We start from the raw sequence: 17,125 nt of genomic DNA, 5'->3' as shown, positions 1-17,125 counted from the left end.
CGTCAAGAAAACCTTCGTCAAGAAAACCTTCGTCAAGAGAACCTTCAAGAAACATGCAACCCATGAACATCTGCACTGGGAGACAAATCAACTCCCAATAAATGGACCTGAATGACTCGTGTACTTCCTGGTCTCTTTTATGATGTAATCTCGGGCTTTTCCTCTTTAGTGTTGTAGTTACTGTACAGGGTTACACACTGTAACATCGTGATCTATACTCACCTTTCACTTACTGCCCCCCCCCTCACCAGGTGTATGCTGCTCCACCCACGGTGGTCCCAGACCCCAGCTATGACATCCCTATTCCCTCCTCCGTCCCCCCCTCCATCCCTCCGGCTTCAGTCATCCAGCAGAGGCTAGTGGCCGGAGGCTACAATACCTCACCCAGCCCCCAGAGACAGCCTAGCAGTTACAGCACCCTTCCCAACCCCCGCAAGTCAGACTGGATCTATGATGTACCCAGCTCTCCTGAGAAACCTGGTGGTGAGCCTGGGTACTACACCATTCTGCCATCTGGTGGCCAACCTGGATATTACACACACCTGCCATTTGGTGGCCAGCCTGGGTACTACACCACCCTGCCCTCCAAGGCCCTGAGCTCGGACAGGCAGCTCCACGACACTCTGACAGACCGTAACTGCTCTGCTCAGTCCTTCTATGACATCCCCAAACCTAGATCCCCTCCCCAGGGGTCCAAGGACCCCCCCAACCCCCCCAGGGTCCTCCCCAGGCCTCCTCTCTACGACAGACCCCCAGGGCAGATGCAGATGGACAAGGAGCACTGTGTGTACGCTGTCCCCCCTCGGGAGCAGCTCTCAGTCTTCGTCCCCCACAGAGGACACCATGTCCCGTTGGAGTGTCGGGGGGACTCTGGTCCTACCTACGACCACCCCAACCCCCAGGGCAGGCTGCAGAGGGGCCGTCTGGGGCTAGTGGCTGGGGCTCTGGGAGCCAGGCCTGGTAGGGGAGACACTCTGTTACAGGAAGAGGATGAAGAGAGCGGTAGAATGACAACATCAACATCAGACAAACAGAGGATCAGCACAGCCTCCACGTCCTCCACCTCCTCCTCCTGCGACTCCCTGGCGCTGTGCTCCTCTTCCTCCCCGGAGCCGCAGCGGGAGGTGTGTCTGAGCCAGGAGGAGGCGTGTCGCAGGCTGCTCATCCTACAGCAGGAGGTGTGCAGGGAGGTGCCGCGACTCATGGAATTCGTCTCCTCTAGCTGGAGGAGCAAGGATCACCTGGAAAAGCACCTCACGGAGATCAGGTTTGTGGAGATTGAGATCAGTAACGATTATTTTTTAATCATCTGACCAGTGAACATAACAGTGCCTTAATTAAGGAAGCACTTTCTGTACACTTTGTGTTCACTGTGGTATATAATCCAGGTTCCTCTACTGAACGGTCTGAAACGTATCTGAACGGTCTGAAAAGTGAACAGTTAGTTGAAGATTCACAAGCCATCTATTTGGGACTACTGATATCAAATTAAACCAAACTTTATTTGTCACATGGGCCGAATACCTCAAGCGTAGACCTTACAGCGAAATGCTTACATACAAGCCCTTAACCAACAGTGCAGTTCAAGAAAGAGTTTAGAAAATATTTACCAAATAAACAAAAGTAAAAAATAAAAAAATAATAAAAAGTAACCTAATAAAATAATATATAGATAATAAAACAGCATGCAGCAGCAGTGTACAAAACAAATGGGGGGGGGGGTGTTAATGTAAATAGTCTGGTGGCCATTTGACTAATTGTTCAGCAGTCTTATGGCTTGGAGGTAGAAGCTGTCAAGGAGCTTTTTGGACCTAAACTTGGAGCTTCGATACCGCTTACCGTGCGGTAGCAGAGAAAATAGTCTATGACTTGGGTGACTAGAGTCTCTGACAATTGTATGGGCTTTTCTCTGACACCGCCTATATCATATCCAAAACAAGCGTTACCACTAATTCTTCCCAACTACCACCACCAGGTCTGCAGCAGAGGGTGTGGCGGGGTCGGTGACATCCTTTCTGAGCTTTGCCCTGGATGTGAAAGGTAACGCCCGGCGCCTGACCGACTCCAACCTGCAGGCGCGTCTCCAGCGCCAGCTCTCAGTGTTGGAGGACTCCGGCCTCATCTTGCAGCAGGCCGTCAGCTCCCTGGGCGTCGCCGGCTGGCCCCTCCCTTTGCTGGCCCAGGATCCCGCCCAGAACCACACCCCAGACCAGCTAGACAGCCTCGTCAGGGTAACCAGGACCATCCCTGAAGATGTCAAGAGAATGGTATCCATCGTCAATGCCAACGCCAAGCTGCTGTTCCGGCCCAGTACCAGTACCACCAATAACACCGGTATCTCTACCAGTCAGTTTATGAAGAAGAGAACAGAGCAGGGAGAATACTCAGGAACAGATCATCATGACAATGTCCAGCTACAGGTTAGTCATTGGTAATCTGCACCATTATATACCCAGCTACAGGGTAGTCATTGGACCATTATATACCCAGCTACAGGTTAGTCATTGGTTATCTGCACCATTATATACCCAGCTACAGGTTAGTCATTGGTTATCTGCACCATTATATACCCAGCTACAGGGTAGTCATTGGTTATCTGCCCCATTATATACCCAGCTACAGGTTAGTCATTGGTTATCTGCACCATTATATACCCAGCTACAGGGTAGTCATTGGTTATCTGCACCATTATATACCCAGCTACAGGGTAGTCATTGGTTATCTGCACCATTATATACCCAGCTACAGGGTAGTCATTGGTTATCTGCACCATTATATACCCAGCTACAGGTTAGTCATTGGACCATTATATACCCAGATACAGGTTAGTCATTGGACCATTATATACCCAGATACAGGTTAGTCATTGGACCATTATATACCCAGATACAGGTTAGTCATTGGACCATCATATACCCAGCTACAGGTTAGTCATTGGACCATTATATACCCAGCTACAGGTTAGTCATTGGACCATTATATACCCAGATACAGGGTAGTCATTGGACCATTATATACCCAGCTACAGGTTAGTCAGTGGTTATCTGCACCATTATATACCCAGCTACAGGTTAGTCATTGGTTATCTGCACCATTATATACCCAGCTACAGGTTAGTCATTGGACCATTATATACCCAGCTACAGGTTAGTCATTGGACCATTATATACCCAGCTACAGGTTAGTCATTGGACCATTATATACCCAGCTACAGGGTAGTCATTCGTTATCTGCACCATTATATACCCAGCTACAGGTTAGTCATTGGACCATTATATACCCAGCTACAGGTTAGTCATTGGACCATTATATACCCAGCTAAAGGTTAGTCATTGGACCATTATATACCCAGCTACAGGTTAGTCATTGGTTATCTGCACCATTATATACCCAGCTACAGGTTAGTCATTGGTTATCTGCACCATTATATACCCAGCTACAGGTTAGTCATTGGTTATCTGCACCATTATATACCCAGCTACAGGGTAGTCATTGGCTATCTGCCCCATTATATACCCAGCTACAGGTTAGTCATTGGTTATCTGCACCATTATATACCCAGCTACAGGTTAGTCATTGGTTATCTGCACCATTATATACCCAGCTACAGGGTAGTCATTGGTTATCTGCACCATTATATACCCAGCTACAGGTTAGTCATTGGTTATCTGCACCATTATATACCCAGCTACAGGTTAGTCATTGGTTATCTGCACCATTATATACCCAGCTACAGGTTAGTCATTGGTTATCTGCACCATTATATACCCAGCTACAGGTTAGTCATTGGTTATCTGCACCATTATATACCCAGCTACAGGGTAGTCATTGGTTATCTGCACCATTATATACCCAGCTACAGGTTAGTCATTGGTTATCTGCACCATTATATACCCAGCTACAGGGTAGTCATTGGTTATCTGCACCATTATATACCCAGCTACAGGGTAGTCATTGGTTATCTGCACCATTATATACCCAGCTACAGGTTAGTCATTGGTTATCTGCACCATTATATACCCAGCTACAGGGTAGTCATTGGTTATCTGCACCATTATATACCCAGCTACAGGGTAGTCATTGGTTATCTGCACCATTATATACCCAGCTACAGGTTAGTCATTGGACCATTATATACCCAGATACAGGTTAGTCATTGGACCATTATATACCCAGATACAGGTTAGTCATTGGACCATTATATACCCAGATACAGGTTAGTCATTGGACCATTATATACCCAGATACAGGTTAGTCATTGGCCCATTATATACCCAGATACAGGTTAGTCATTGGACCATTATATACCCAGCTACAGGGTAGTCATTGGACCATTATATACCCAGCTACAGGTTAGTCATTGGACCATTATATACCCAGCTACAGGTTAGTCATTGGACTATTATATACCCAGATACAGGGTAGTCATTGGACCATTATATACCCAGCTACAGGTTAGTCAGTGGTTATCTGCACCATTATATACCCAGCTACAGGTTAGTCATTGGTTATCTGCACCATTATATACCCAGCTACAGGTTAGTCATTGGACCATTATATACCCAGCTACAGGTTAGTCATTGGACCATTATATACCCAGCTACAGGGTAGTCATTGGTTATCTGCACCATTATATACCCAGCTACAGGTTAGTCATTGGACCATTATATACCCAGATACAGGTTAGTCATTGGACCATTATATACCCAGATACAGGTTAGTCATTGGACCATTATATACCCAGATACAGGTTAGTCATTGGACCATTATATACCCAGCTACAGGTTAGTCATTGGACCATTATATACCCAGCTACAGGTTAGTCATTGGACCATTATATACCCAGATACAGGGTAGTCATTGGACCATTATATACCCAGCTACAGGTTAGTCAGTGGTTATCTGCACCATTATATACCCAGCTACAGGTTAGTCATTGGTTATCTGCACCATTATATACCCAGCTACAGGTTAGTCATTGGACCATTATATACCCAGCTACAGGTTAGTCATTGGACCATTATATACCCAGCTACAGGTTAGTCATTGGACCATTATATACCCAGCTACAGGGTAGTCATTGGTTATCTGCACCATTATATACCCAGCTACAGGTTAGTCATTGGACCATTATATACCCAGCTACAGGTTAGTCATTGGACCATTATATACCCAGCTACAGGGTAGTCATTGGTTATCTGCACCATTATATACCCAGCTACAGGTTAGTCATTGGACCATTATATACCCAGCTACAGGTTAGTCATTGGACCATTATATACCCAGCTACAGGTTAGTCATTGGACCATTATATACCCAGCTACAGGTTAGTCATTGGTTATCTGCACCATTATATACCCAGCTACAGGTTAGTCATTGGTTATCTGCACCATTATATACCCAGCTACAGGTTAGTCATTGGTTATCTGCACCATTATATACCCAGCTACAGGGTAGTCATTGGTTATCTGCCCCATTATATACCCAGCTACAGGTTAGTCATTGGTTATCTGCACCATTATATACCCAGCTACAGGTTAGTCATTGGTTATCTGCACCATTATATACCCAGCTACAGGTTAGTCATTGGTTATCTGCACCATTATATACCCAGCTACAGGTTATTATTATTATTATATTATAGTCATTGGTTATCTGCACCATTATATACCCAGCTACAGGTTAATCATTGGTTATCTGCACCATTATATACCCAGCTACAGGTTAGTCATTGGTTATCTGCACCATTATATACCCAGCTACAGGTTAGTCATTGGTTATCTGCACCATTATATACCCAGCTACAGGTTAGTCATTGGTTATCTGCACCATTATATACCCAGCTACAGGTTAGTCATTGGACCATTATATACCCAGATACAGGTTAGTCATTGGACCATTATATACCCAGATACAGGTTAGTCATTGGACCATTATATACCCAGATACAGGTTAGTCATTGGACCATTATATACCCAGCTACAGGTTAGTCATTGGACCATTATATACCCAGCTACAGGTTAGTCATTGGACCATTATATACCCAGATACAGGGTAGTCATTGGACCATTATATACCCAGCTACAGGTTAGTCAGTGGTTATCTGCACCATTATATACCCAGCTACAGGTTAGTCATTGGTTATCTGCACCATTATATACCCAGCTACAGGTTAGTCATTGGACCATTATATACCCAGCTACAGCTTAGTCATTGGACCATTATATACCCAGCTACAGGTTAGTCATTGGACCATTATATACCCAGCTACAGGGTAGTCATTGGTTATCTGCACCATTATATACCCAGCTACAGGTTAGTCATTGGACCATTATATACCCAGCTACAGGTTAGTCATTGGACCATTATATACCCAGCTACAGGGTAGTCATTGGTTATCTGCACCATTATATACCCAGCTACAGGTTAGTCATTGGACCATTATATACCCAGCTACAGGTTAGTCATTGGACCATTATATACCCAGCTACAGGTTAGTCATTGGACCATTATATACCCAGCTACAGGTTAGTCATTGGTTATCTGCACCATTATATACCCAGCTACAGGTTAGTCATTGGTTATCTGCACCATTATATACCCAGCTACAGGTTAGTCATTGGTTATCTGCACCATTATATACCCAGCTACAGGTTAGTCATTGGTTATCTGCACCATTATATACCCAGCTACAGGGTAGTCATTGGTTATCTGCACCATTATATACCCAGCTACAGGTTAGTCATTGGTTATCTGCACCATTATATACCCAGCTACAGGGTAGTCATTGGTTATCTGCACCATTATATACCCAGCTACAGGTTATTATTATTATTATATTATAGTCATTGGTTATCTGCACCATTATATACCCAGCTACAGGTTAGTCATTGGTTATCTGCACCATTATATACCCAGCTACAGGTTAGTCATTGGTTATCTGCACCATTATATACCCAGCTACAGGTTAGTCATTGGTTATCTGCACCATTATATACCCAGCTACAGGGTAGTCATTGGTTATCTGCACCATTATATACCCAGCTACAGGTTAGTCATTGGTTATCTGCACCATTATATACCCAGCTACAGGGTAGTCATTGGTTATCTGCACCATTATATACCCAGCTACAGGGTAGTTATTGGTTATCTGCACCATTATATACCCAGCTACAGGTTAGTCATTGGACCATTATATACCCAGATACAGGTTAGTCATTGGACCATTATATACCCAGATACAGGTTAGTCATTGGACCATTATATACCCAGATACAGGTTAGTCATTGGACCATTATATACCCAGCTACAGGTTAGTCATTGGACCATTATATACCCAGCTACAGGTTAGTCATTGGACCATTATATACCCAGATACAGGGTAGTCATTGGACCATTATATACCCAGCTACAGGTTAGTCAGTGGTTATCTGCACCATTATATACCCAGCTACAGGTTAGTCATTGGTTATCTGCACCATTATATACCCAGCTACAGGTTGGTCATTGGACCATTATATACCCAGCTACAGGTTAGTCATTGGACCATTATATACCCAGCTACAGGTTAGTCATTGGACCATTATATACCCAGCTACAGGGTAGTCATTGGTTATCTGCACCATTATATACCCAGCTACAGGTTAGTCATTGGACCATTATATACCCAGATACAGGTTAGTCATTGGACCATTATATACCCAGATACAGGTTAGTCATTGGACCATTATATACCCAGATACAGGTTAGTCATTGGACCATTATATACCCAGCTACAGGTTAGTCATTGGACCATTATATACCCAGCTACAGGTTAGTCATTGGACCATTATATACCCAGATACAGGGTAGTCATTGGACCATTATATACCCAGCTACAGGTTAGTCAGTGGTTATCTGCACCATTATATACCCAGCTACAGGTTAGTCATTGGTTATCTGCACCATTATATACCCAGCTACAGGTTAGTCATTGGACCATTATATACCCAGCTACAGGTTAGTCATTGGACCATTATATACCCAGCTACAGGTTAGTCATTGGACCATTATATACCCAGCTACAGGTTAGTCATTGGACCATAATTTACCCAGCTACAGGTTAGTCATTGGACCATTATATACCCAGCTACAGGTTAGTCATTGGACCATTATATACCCAGCTACAGGTTAGTCATTGGACCATTATATACCCAGCTACAGGTTAGTCAGTGGTTATCTGCACCATTATATACCCAGCTACAGGTTAGTCATTGGTTATCTGCACCATTATATACCCAGCTACAGGTTAGTCATTGGACCATTATATACCCAGCTACAGGTTAGTCATTGGACCATTATATACCCAGATACAGGTTAGTCATTGGACCATTATATACCCAGCTACAGGTTAGTCATTGGACCATAATTTACCCAGCTACAGGTTAGTCATTGGACCATTATATACCCAGCTACAGGTTAGTCATTGGACCATTATATACCCAGCTACAGGTTAGTCATTGGACCATTATATACCCAGATACAGGGTAGTCATTGGACCATTATATACCCAGCTACAGGTTAGTCATTGGTTATCTGCACCATTATATACCCAGCTACAGGGTAGTCATTGGACCATTATATACCCAGCTACAGGTTAGTCATAGGTTATCTGCACCATTATATACCCAGCTACAGGGTAGTCATTGGTTATCTGCCCCACTATATACCCAGCTACAGGTTAGTCATTGGTTATCTGCCCCACTATATACCCAGCTACAGGTTAGTCATTGGTTATCTGCACCATTATATACCCAGCTACAGGTTAGTCATTGGTTATCTGCACCATTATATACCCAGCTACAGGGTAGTCATTGGTTATCTGCACCATTATATACCCAGCTACAGGTTCGTCATTGGTTATCTGCCCCACTATATACCCAGCTACAGGGTAGTCATTGGTTATCTGCACCATTATATACCCAGCTACAGGTTAGTCATTGGTTATCTGCACCATTATATACCCAGCTACAGGTTAGTCATTGGTTATCTGCACCATTATATACCCAGCTACAGGTTAGTCATTGGACCATTATATACCCAGATACAGGTTAGTCATTGGACCATTATATACCCAGATACAGGTTAGTCATTGGACCATTATATACCCAGATACAGGTTAGTCATTGGACCATTATATACCCAGCTACAGGTTAGTCATTGGACCATTATATACCCAGCTACAGGTTAGTCATTGGACCATTATATACCCAGATACAGGATAGTCATTGGACCATTATATACCCAGCTACAGGTTAGTCAGTGGTTATCTGCACCATTATATACCCAGCTACAGGTTAGTCATTGGTTATCTGCACCATTATATACCCAGCTACAGGTTAGTCATTGGACCATTATATACCCAGCTACAGGTTAGTCATTGGACCATTATATACCCAGCTACAGGTTAGTCATTGGACCATTATATACCCAGATACAGGTTAGTCATTGGACCATTATATACCCAGATACAGGTTAGTCATTGGACCATTATATACCCAGATACAGGTTAGTCATTGGACCATTATATACCCAGCTACAGGTTAGTCATTGGACCATTATATACCCAGCTACAGGTTAGTCATTGGACCATTATATACCCAGATACAGGGTAGTCATTGGACCATTATATACCCAGCTACAGGTTAGTCAGTGGTTATCTGCACCATTATATACCCAGCTACAGGTTAGTCATTGGTTATCTGCACCATTATATACCCAGCTACAGGTTAGTCATTGGACCATTATATACCCAGCTACAGGTTAGTCATTGGACCATTATATACCCAGCTACAGGTTAGTCATTGGACCATTATATACCCAGATACAGGTTAGTCATTGGACCATTATATACCCAGATACAGGTTAGTCATTGGACCATTATATACCCAGATACAGGTTAGTCATTGGACCATTATATACCCAGCTACAGGTTAGTCATTGGACCATAATTTACCCAGCTACAGGTTAGTCATTGGACCATTATATACCCAGCTACAGGTTAGTCATTGGACCATTATATACCCAGCTACAGGTTAGTCATTGGACCATTATATACCCAGATACAGGGTAGTCATTGGACCATTATATACCCAGCTACAGGTTAGTCATTGGTTATCTGCACCATTATATACCCAGCTACAGGGTAGTCATTGGACCATTATATACCCAGCTACAGGTTAGTCATAGGTTATCTGCACCATTATATACCCAGCTACAGGGTAGTCATTGGTTATCTGCCCCACTATATACCCAGCTACAGGTTAGTCATTGGTTATCTGCCCCACTATATACCCAGCTACAGGTTAGTCATTGGTTATCTGCACCATTATATACCCAGCTACAGGTTAGTCATTGGTTATCTGCACCATTATATACCCAGCTACAGGGTAGTCATTGGTTATCTGCACCATTATATACCCAGCTACAGGTTCGTCATTGGTTATCTGCCCCACTATATACCCAGCTACAGGGTAGTCATTGGTTATCTGCACCATTATATACCCAGCTACAGGTTAGTCATTGGTTATCTGCACCATTATATACCCAGCTACAGGTTAGTCATTGGTTATCTGCACCATTATATACCCAGCTACAGGTTAGTCATTGGACCATTATATACCCAGATACAGGTTAGTCATTGGACCATTATATACCCAGATACAGGTTAGTCATTGGACCATTATATACCCAGATACAGGTTAGTCATTGGACCATTATATACCCAGCTACAGGTTAGTCATTGGACCATTATATACCCAGCTACAGGTTAGTCATTGGACCATTATATACCCAGATACAGGGTAGTCATTGGACCATTATATACCCAGCTACAGGTTAGTCAGTGGTTATCTGCACCATTATATACCCAGCTACAGGTTAGTCATTGGTTATCTGCACCATTATATACCCAGCTACAGGTTAGTCATTGGACCATTATATACCCAGCTACAGGTTAGTCATTGGACAATTATATACCCAGCTACAGGTTAGTCATTGGACCATTATATACCCAGATACAGGTTAGTCATTGGACCATTATATACCCAGATACAGGTTAGTCATTGGACCATTATATACCCAGATACAGGTTAGTCATAGGTTATCTGCACCATTATATACCCAGCTACAGGTTAGTCATTGGACCATTATATACCCAGCTACAGGTTAGTCATTGGTTATCTGCACCATTATATACCCAGCTACAGGTTAGTCATTGGTTATCTGCACCATTATATACCCAGCTACAGGTTAGTCATTGGTTATCTGCACCATTATATACCCAGCTACAGGTTAGTCATTGGTTATCTGCACCATTATATACCCAGCTACAGGGTAGTCATTGGTTATCTGCACCATTATATACCCAGCTACAGGTTAGTCATTGGTTATCTGCACCATTATATACCCAGCTACAGGGTAGTCATTGGTTATCTGCACCATTATATACCCAGCTACAGGTTATTATTATTATTATATTATAGTCATTGGTTATCTGCACCATTATATACCCAGCTACAGGTTAGTCATTGGTTATCTGCACCATTATATACCCAGCTACAGGTTAGTCATTGGTTATCTGCACCATTATATACCCAGCTACAGGTTAGTCATTGGTTATCTGCACCATTATATACCCAGATACAGGTTAGTCATTGGTTATCTGCACCATTATATACCCAGCTACAGGTTAGTCATTGGTTATCTGCACCATTATATACCCAGCTACAGGGTAGTCATTGGTTATCTGCACCATTATATACCCAGCTACAGGGTAGTTATTGGTTATCTGCACCATTATATACCCAGCTACAGGTTAGTCATTGGACCATTATATACCCAGATACAGGTTAGTCATTGGACCATTATATACCCAGATACAGGTTAGTCATTGGACCATTATATACCCAGATACAGGTTAGTCATTGGACCATTATATACCCAGCTACAGGTTAGTCATTGGACCATTATATACCCAGCTACAGGTTAGTCATTGGACCATTATATACCCAGATACAGGGTAGTCATTGGACCATTATATACCCAGCTACAGGTTAGTCAGTGGTTATCTGCACCATTATATACCCAGCTACAGGTTAGTCATTGGTTATCTGCACCATTATATACCCAGCTACAGGTTGGTCATTGGACCATTATATACCCAGCTACAGGTTAGTCATTGGACCATTATATACCCAGCTACAGGTTAGTCATTGGACCATTATATACCCAGCTACAGGGTAGTCATTGGTTATCTGCACCATTATATACCCAGCTACAGGTTAGTCATTGGACCATTATATACCCAGATACAGGTTAGTCATTGGACCATTATATACCCAGATACAGGTTAGTCATTGGACCATTATATACCCAGATACAGGTTAGTCATTGGACCATTATATACCCAGCTACAGGTTAGTCATTGGACCATTATATACCCAGCTACAGGTTAGTCATTGGACCATTATATACCCAGATACAGGGTAGTCATTGGACCATTATATACCCAGCTACAGGTTAGTCAGTGGTTATCTGCACCATTATATACCCAGCTACAGGTTAGTCATTGGTTATCTGCACCATTATATACCCAGCTACAGGTTAGTCATTGGACCATTATATACCCAGCTACAGGTTAGTCATTGGACCATTATATACCCAGCTACAGGTTAGTCATTGGACCATTATATACCCAGCTACAGGTTAGTCATTGGACCATAATTTACCCAGCTACAGGTTAGTCATTGGACCAGCATATACCCAGCTACAGGTTAGTCATTGGACCATTATATACCCAGCTACAGGTTAGTCATTGGACCATTATATACCCAGCTACAGGTTAGTCAGTGGTTATCTGCACCATTATATACCCAGCTACAGGTTAGTCATTGGTTATCTGCACCATTATATACCCAGCTACAGGTTAGTCATTGGACCATTATATACCCAGCTACAGGTTAGTCATTGGACCATTATATACCCAGATACAGGTTAGTCATTGGACCATTATATACCCAGCTACAGGTTAGTCATTGGACCATAATTTACCCAGCTACAGGTTAGTCATTGGACCATTATATACCCAGCTACAGGTTAGTCATTGGACCATTATATACCCAGCTACAGGTTAGTCATTGGACCATTATATACCCAGATACAGGGTAGTCATTGGACCATTATATACCCAGCTACAGGTTAGTCATTGGTTATCTGCACCATTATATACCCAGCTACAGGGTAGTCATTGGACCATTATATACCCAGCTACAGGTTAGTCATAGGTTATCTGCACCATTATATACCCAGCTACAGGGTAGTCATTGGTTATCTGCCCCACTATATACCCAGCTACAGGTTAGTCATTGGTTATCTGCCCCACTATATACCCAGCTACAGGTTAGTCATTGGTTATCTGCACCATTATATACCCAGCTACAGGTTAGTCATTGGTTATCTGCACCATTATATACCCAGCTACAGGGTAGTCATTGGTTATCTGCACCATTATATACCCAGCTACAGGTTCGTCATTGGTTATCTGCCCCACTATATACCCAGCTACAGGGTAGTCATTGGTTATCTGCACCATTATATACCCAGCTACAGGTTAGTCATTGGTTATCTGCACCATTATATACCCAGCTACAGGTTAGTCATTGGTTATCTGCACCATTATATACCCAGCTACAGGTTAGTCATTGGACCATTATATACCCAGATACAGGTTAGTCATTGGACCATTATATACCCAGATACAGGTTAGTCATTGGACCATTATATACCCAGATACAGGTTAGTCATTGGACCATTATATACCCAGCTACAGGTTAGTCATTGGACCATTATATACCCAGCTACAGGTTAGTCATTGGACCATTATATACCCAGATACAGGATAGTCATTGGACCATTATATACCCAGCTACAGGTTAGTCAGTGGTTATCTGCACCATTATATACCCAGCTACAGGTTAGTCATTGGTTATCTGCACCATTATATACCCAGCTACAGGTTAGTCATTGGACCATTATATACCCAGCTACAGGTTAGTCATTGGACCATTATATACCCAGCTACAGGTTAGTCATTGGACCATTATATACCCAGATACAGGTTAGTCATTGGACCATTATATACCCAGATACAGGTTAGTCATTGGACCATTATATACCCAGATACAGGTTAGTCATTGGACCATTATATACCCAGCTACAGGTTAGTCATTGGACCATTATATACCCAGCTACAGGTTAGTCATTGGACCATTATATACCCAGATACAGGGTAGTCATTGGACCATTATATACCCAGCTACAGGTTAGTCAGTGGTTATCTGCACCATTATATACCCAGCTACAGGTTAGTCATTGGTTATCTGCACCATTATATACCCAGCTACAGGTTAGTCATTGGACCATTATATACCCAGCTACAGGTTAGTCATTGGACCATTATATACCCAGCTACAGGTTAGTCATTGGACCATTATATACCCAGATACAGGTTAGTCATTGGACCATTATATACCCAGATACAGGTTAGTCATTGGACCATTATATACCCAGATACAGGTTAGTCATTGGACCATTATATACCCAGCTACAGGTTAGTCATTGGACCATAATTTACCCAGCTACAGGTTAGTCATTGGACCATTATATACCCAGCTACAGGTTAGTCATTGGACCATTATATACCCAGCTACAGGTTAGTCATTGGACCATTATATACCCAGATACAGGGTAGTCATTGGACCATTATATACCCAGCTACAGGTTAGTCATTGGTTATCTGCACCATTATATACCCAGCTACAGGGTAGTCATTGGACCATTATATACCCAGCTACAGGTTAGTCATAGGTTATCTGCACCATTATATACCCAGCTACAGGGTAGTCATTGGTTATCTGCCCCACTATATACCCAGCTACAGGTTAGTCATTGGTTATCTGCCCCACTATATACCCAGCTACAGGTTAGTCATTGGTTATCTGCACCATTATATACCCAGCTACAGGTTAGTCATTGGTTATCTGCACCATTATATACCCAGCTACAGGGTAGTCATTGGTTATCTGCACCATTATATACCCAGCTACAGGTTCGTCATTGGTTATCTGCCCCACTATATACCCAGCTACAGGGTAGTCATTGGTTATCTGCACCATTATATACCCAGCTACAGGTTAGTCATTGGTTATCTGCACCATTATATACCCAGCTACAGGTTAGTCATTGGTTATCTGCACCATTATATACCCAGCTACAGGTTAGTCATTGGACCATTATATACCCAGATACAGGTTAGTCATTGGACCATTATATACCCAGATACAGGTTAGTCATTGGACCATTATATACCCAGATACAGGTTAGTCATTGGACCATTATATACCCAGCTACAGGTTAGTCATTGGACCATTATATACCCAGCTACAGGTTAGTCATTGGACCATTATATACCCAGATACAGGGTAGTCATTGGACCATTATATACCCAGCTACAGGTTAGTCAGTGGTTATCTGCACCATTATATACCCAGCTACAGGTTAGTCATTGGTTATCTGCACCATTATATACCCAGCTACAGGTTAGTCATTGGACCATTATATACCCAGCTACAGGTTAGTCATTGGACAATTATATACCCAGCTACAGGTTAGTCATTGGACCATTATATACCCAGATACAGGTTAGTCATTGGACCATTATATACCCAGATACAGGTTAGTCATTGGACCATTATATACCCAGATACAGGTTAGTCATAGGTTATCTGCACCATTATATACCCAGCTACAGGTTAGTCATTGGACCATTATATACCCAGCTACAGGTTAGTCATTGGTTATCTGCACCATTATATACCCAGCTACAGGTTAGTCATTGGTTATCTGCACCATTATATACCCAGCTACAGGTTAGTCATTGGTTATCTGCACCATTATATACCCAGCTACAGGTTAGTCATTGGTTATCTGCACCATTATATACCCAGCTACAGGGTAGTCATTGGTTATCTGCACCATTATATACCCAGCTACAGGTTAGTCATTGGTTATCTGCACCATTATATACCCAGCTACAGGGTAGTCATTGGTTATCTGCACCATTATATACCCAGCTACAGGTTATTATTATTATTATATTATAGTCATTGGTTATCTGCACCATTATATACCCAGCTACAGGTTAGTCATTGGTTATCTGCACCATTATATACCCAGCTACAGGTTAGTCATTGGTTATCTGCACCATTATATACCCAGCTACAGGTTAGTCATTGGTTATCTGCACCATTATATACCCAGCTACAGGTTAGTCATTGGTTATCTGCACCATTATATACCCAGCTACAGGTTAGTCATTGGTTATCTGCACCATTATATACCCAGCTACAGGGTAGTCATTGGTTATCTGCACCATTATATACCCAGCTACAGGGTAGTTATTGGTTATCTGCACCATTATATACCCAGCTACAGGTTAGTCATTGGACCATTATATACCCAGATACAGGTTAGTCATTGGACCATTATATACCCAGATACAGGTTAGTCATTGGACCATTATATACCCAGATACAGGTTAGTCATTGGACCATTATATACCCAGCTACAGGTTAGTCATTGGACCATTATATACCCAGCTACAGGTTAGTCATTGGACCATTATATACCCAGATACAGGGTAGTCATTGGACCATTATATACCCAGCTACAGGTTAGTCAGTGGTTATCTGCACCATTATATACCCAGCTACAGGTTAGTCATTGGTTATCTGCACCATTATATACCCAGCTACAGGTTGGTCATTGGACCATTATATACCCAGCTACAGGTTAGTCATTGGACCATTATATACCCAGCTACAGGTTAGTCATTGGACCATTATATACCCAGCTACAGGGTAGTCATTGGTTATCTGCACCATTATATACCCAGCTACAGGTTAGTCATTGGACCATTATATACCCAGATACAGGTTAGTCATTGGACCATTATATACCCAGATACAGGTTAGTCATTGGACCATTATATACCCAGATACAGGTTAGTCATTGGACCATTATATACCCA

At 42.4% G+C, this 17,125-nt stretch overlaps 1 protein-coding gene across 4 annotated transcripts in view; it reads left to right on the top strand.

The window, feature by feature from the left end:
- cass4 (Cas scaffold protein family member 4) overlaps positions 1-17,125 on the top strand; it is a 108,461-nt gene that overhangs the window by 79,128 nt on the left and 12,208 nt on the right. For all 4 annotated transcript variants that reach the window (XM_046338234.1, XM_046338230.1, XM_046338239.1 and 1 more), the window contains 2 exons: positions 252-1,267; positions 1,976-2,420. In XM_046338234.1, the coding sequence (XP_046194190.1) occupies positions 252-1,267; positions 1,976-2,420 (1,461 nt within the window). The remainder of the gene's footprint in view (positions 1-251; positions 1,268-1,975; positions 2,421-17,125) is intronic.

Source organism: Oncorhynchus gorbuscha, linkage group LG03 (assembly GCF_021184085.1).
Source record: "Oncorhynchus gorbuscha isolate QuinsamMale2020 ecotype Even-year linkage group LG03, OgorEven_v1.0, whole genome shotgun sequence".
NCBI classification, from domain to species: Eukaryota; Metazoa; Chordata; class Actinopteri; order Salmoniformes; family Salmonidae; genus Oncorhynchus; species Oncorhynchus gorbuscha.
This window is presented reverse-complemented; position numbering and strand designations above follow the sequence as displayed.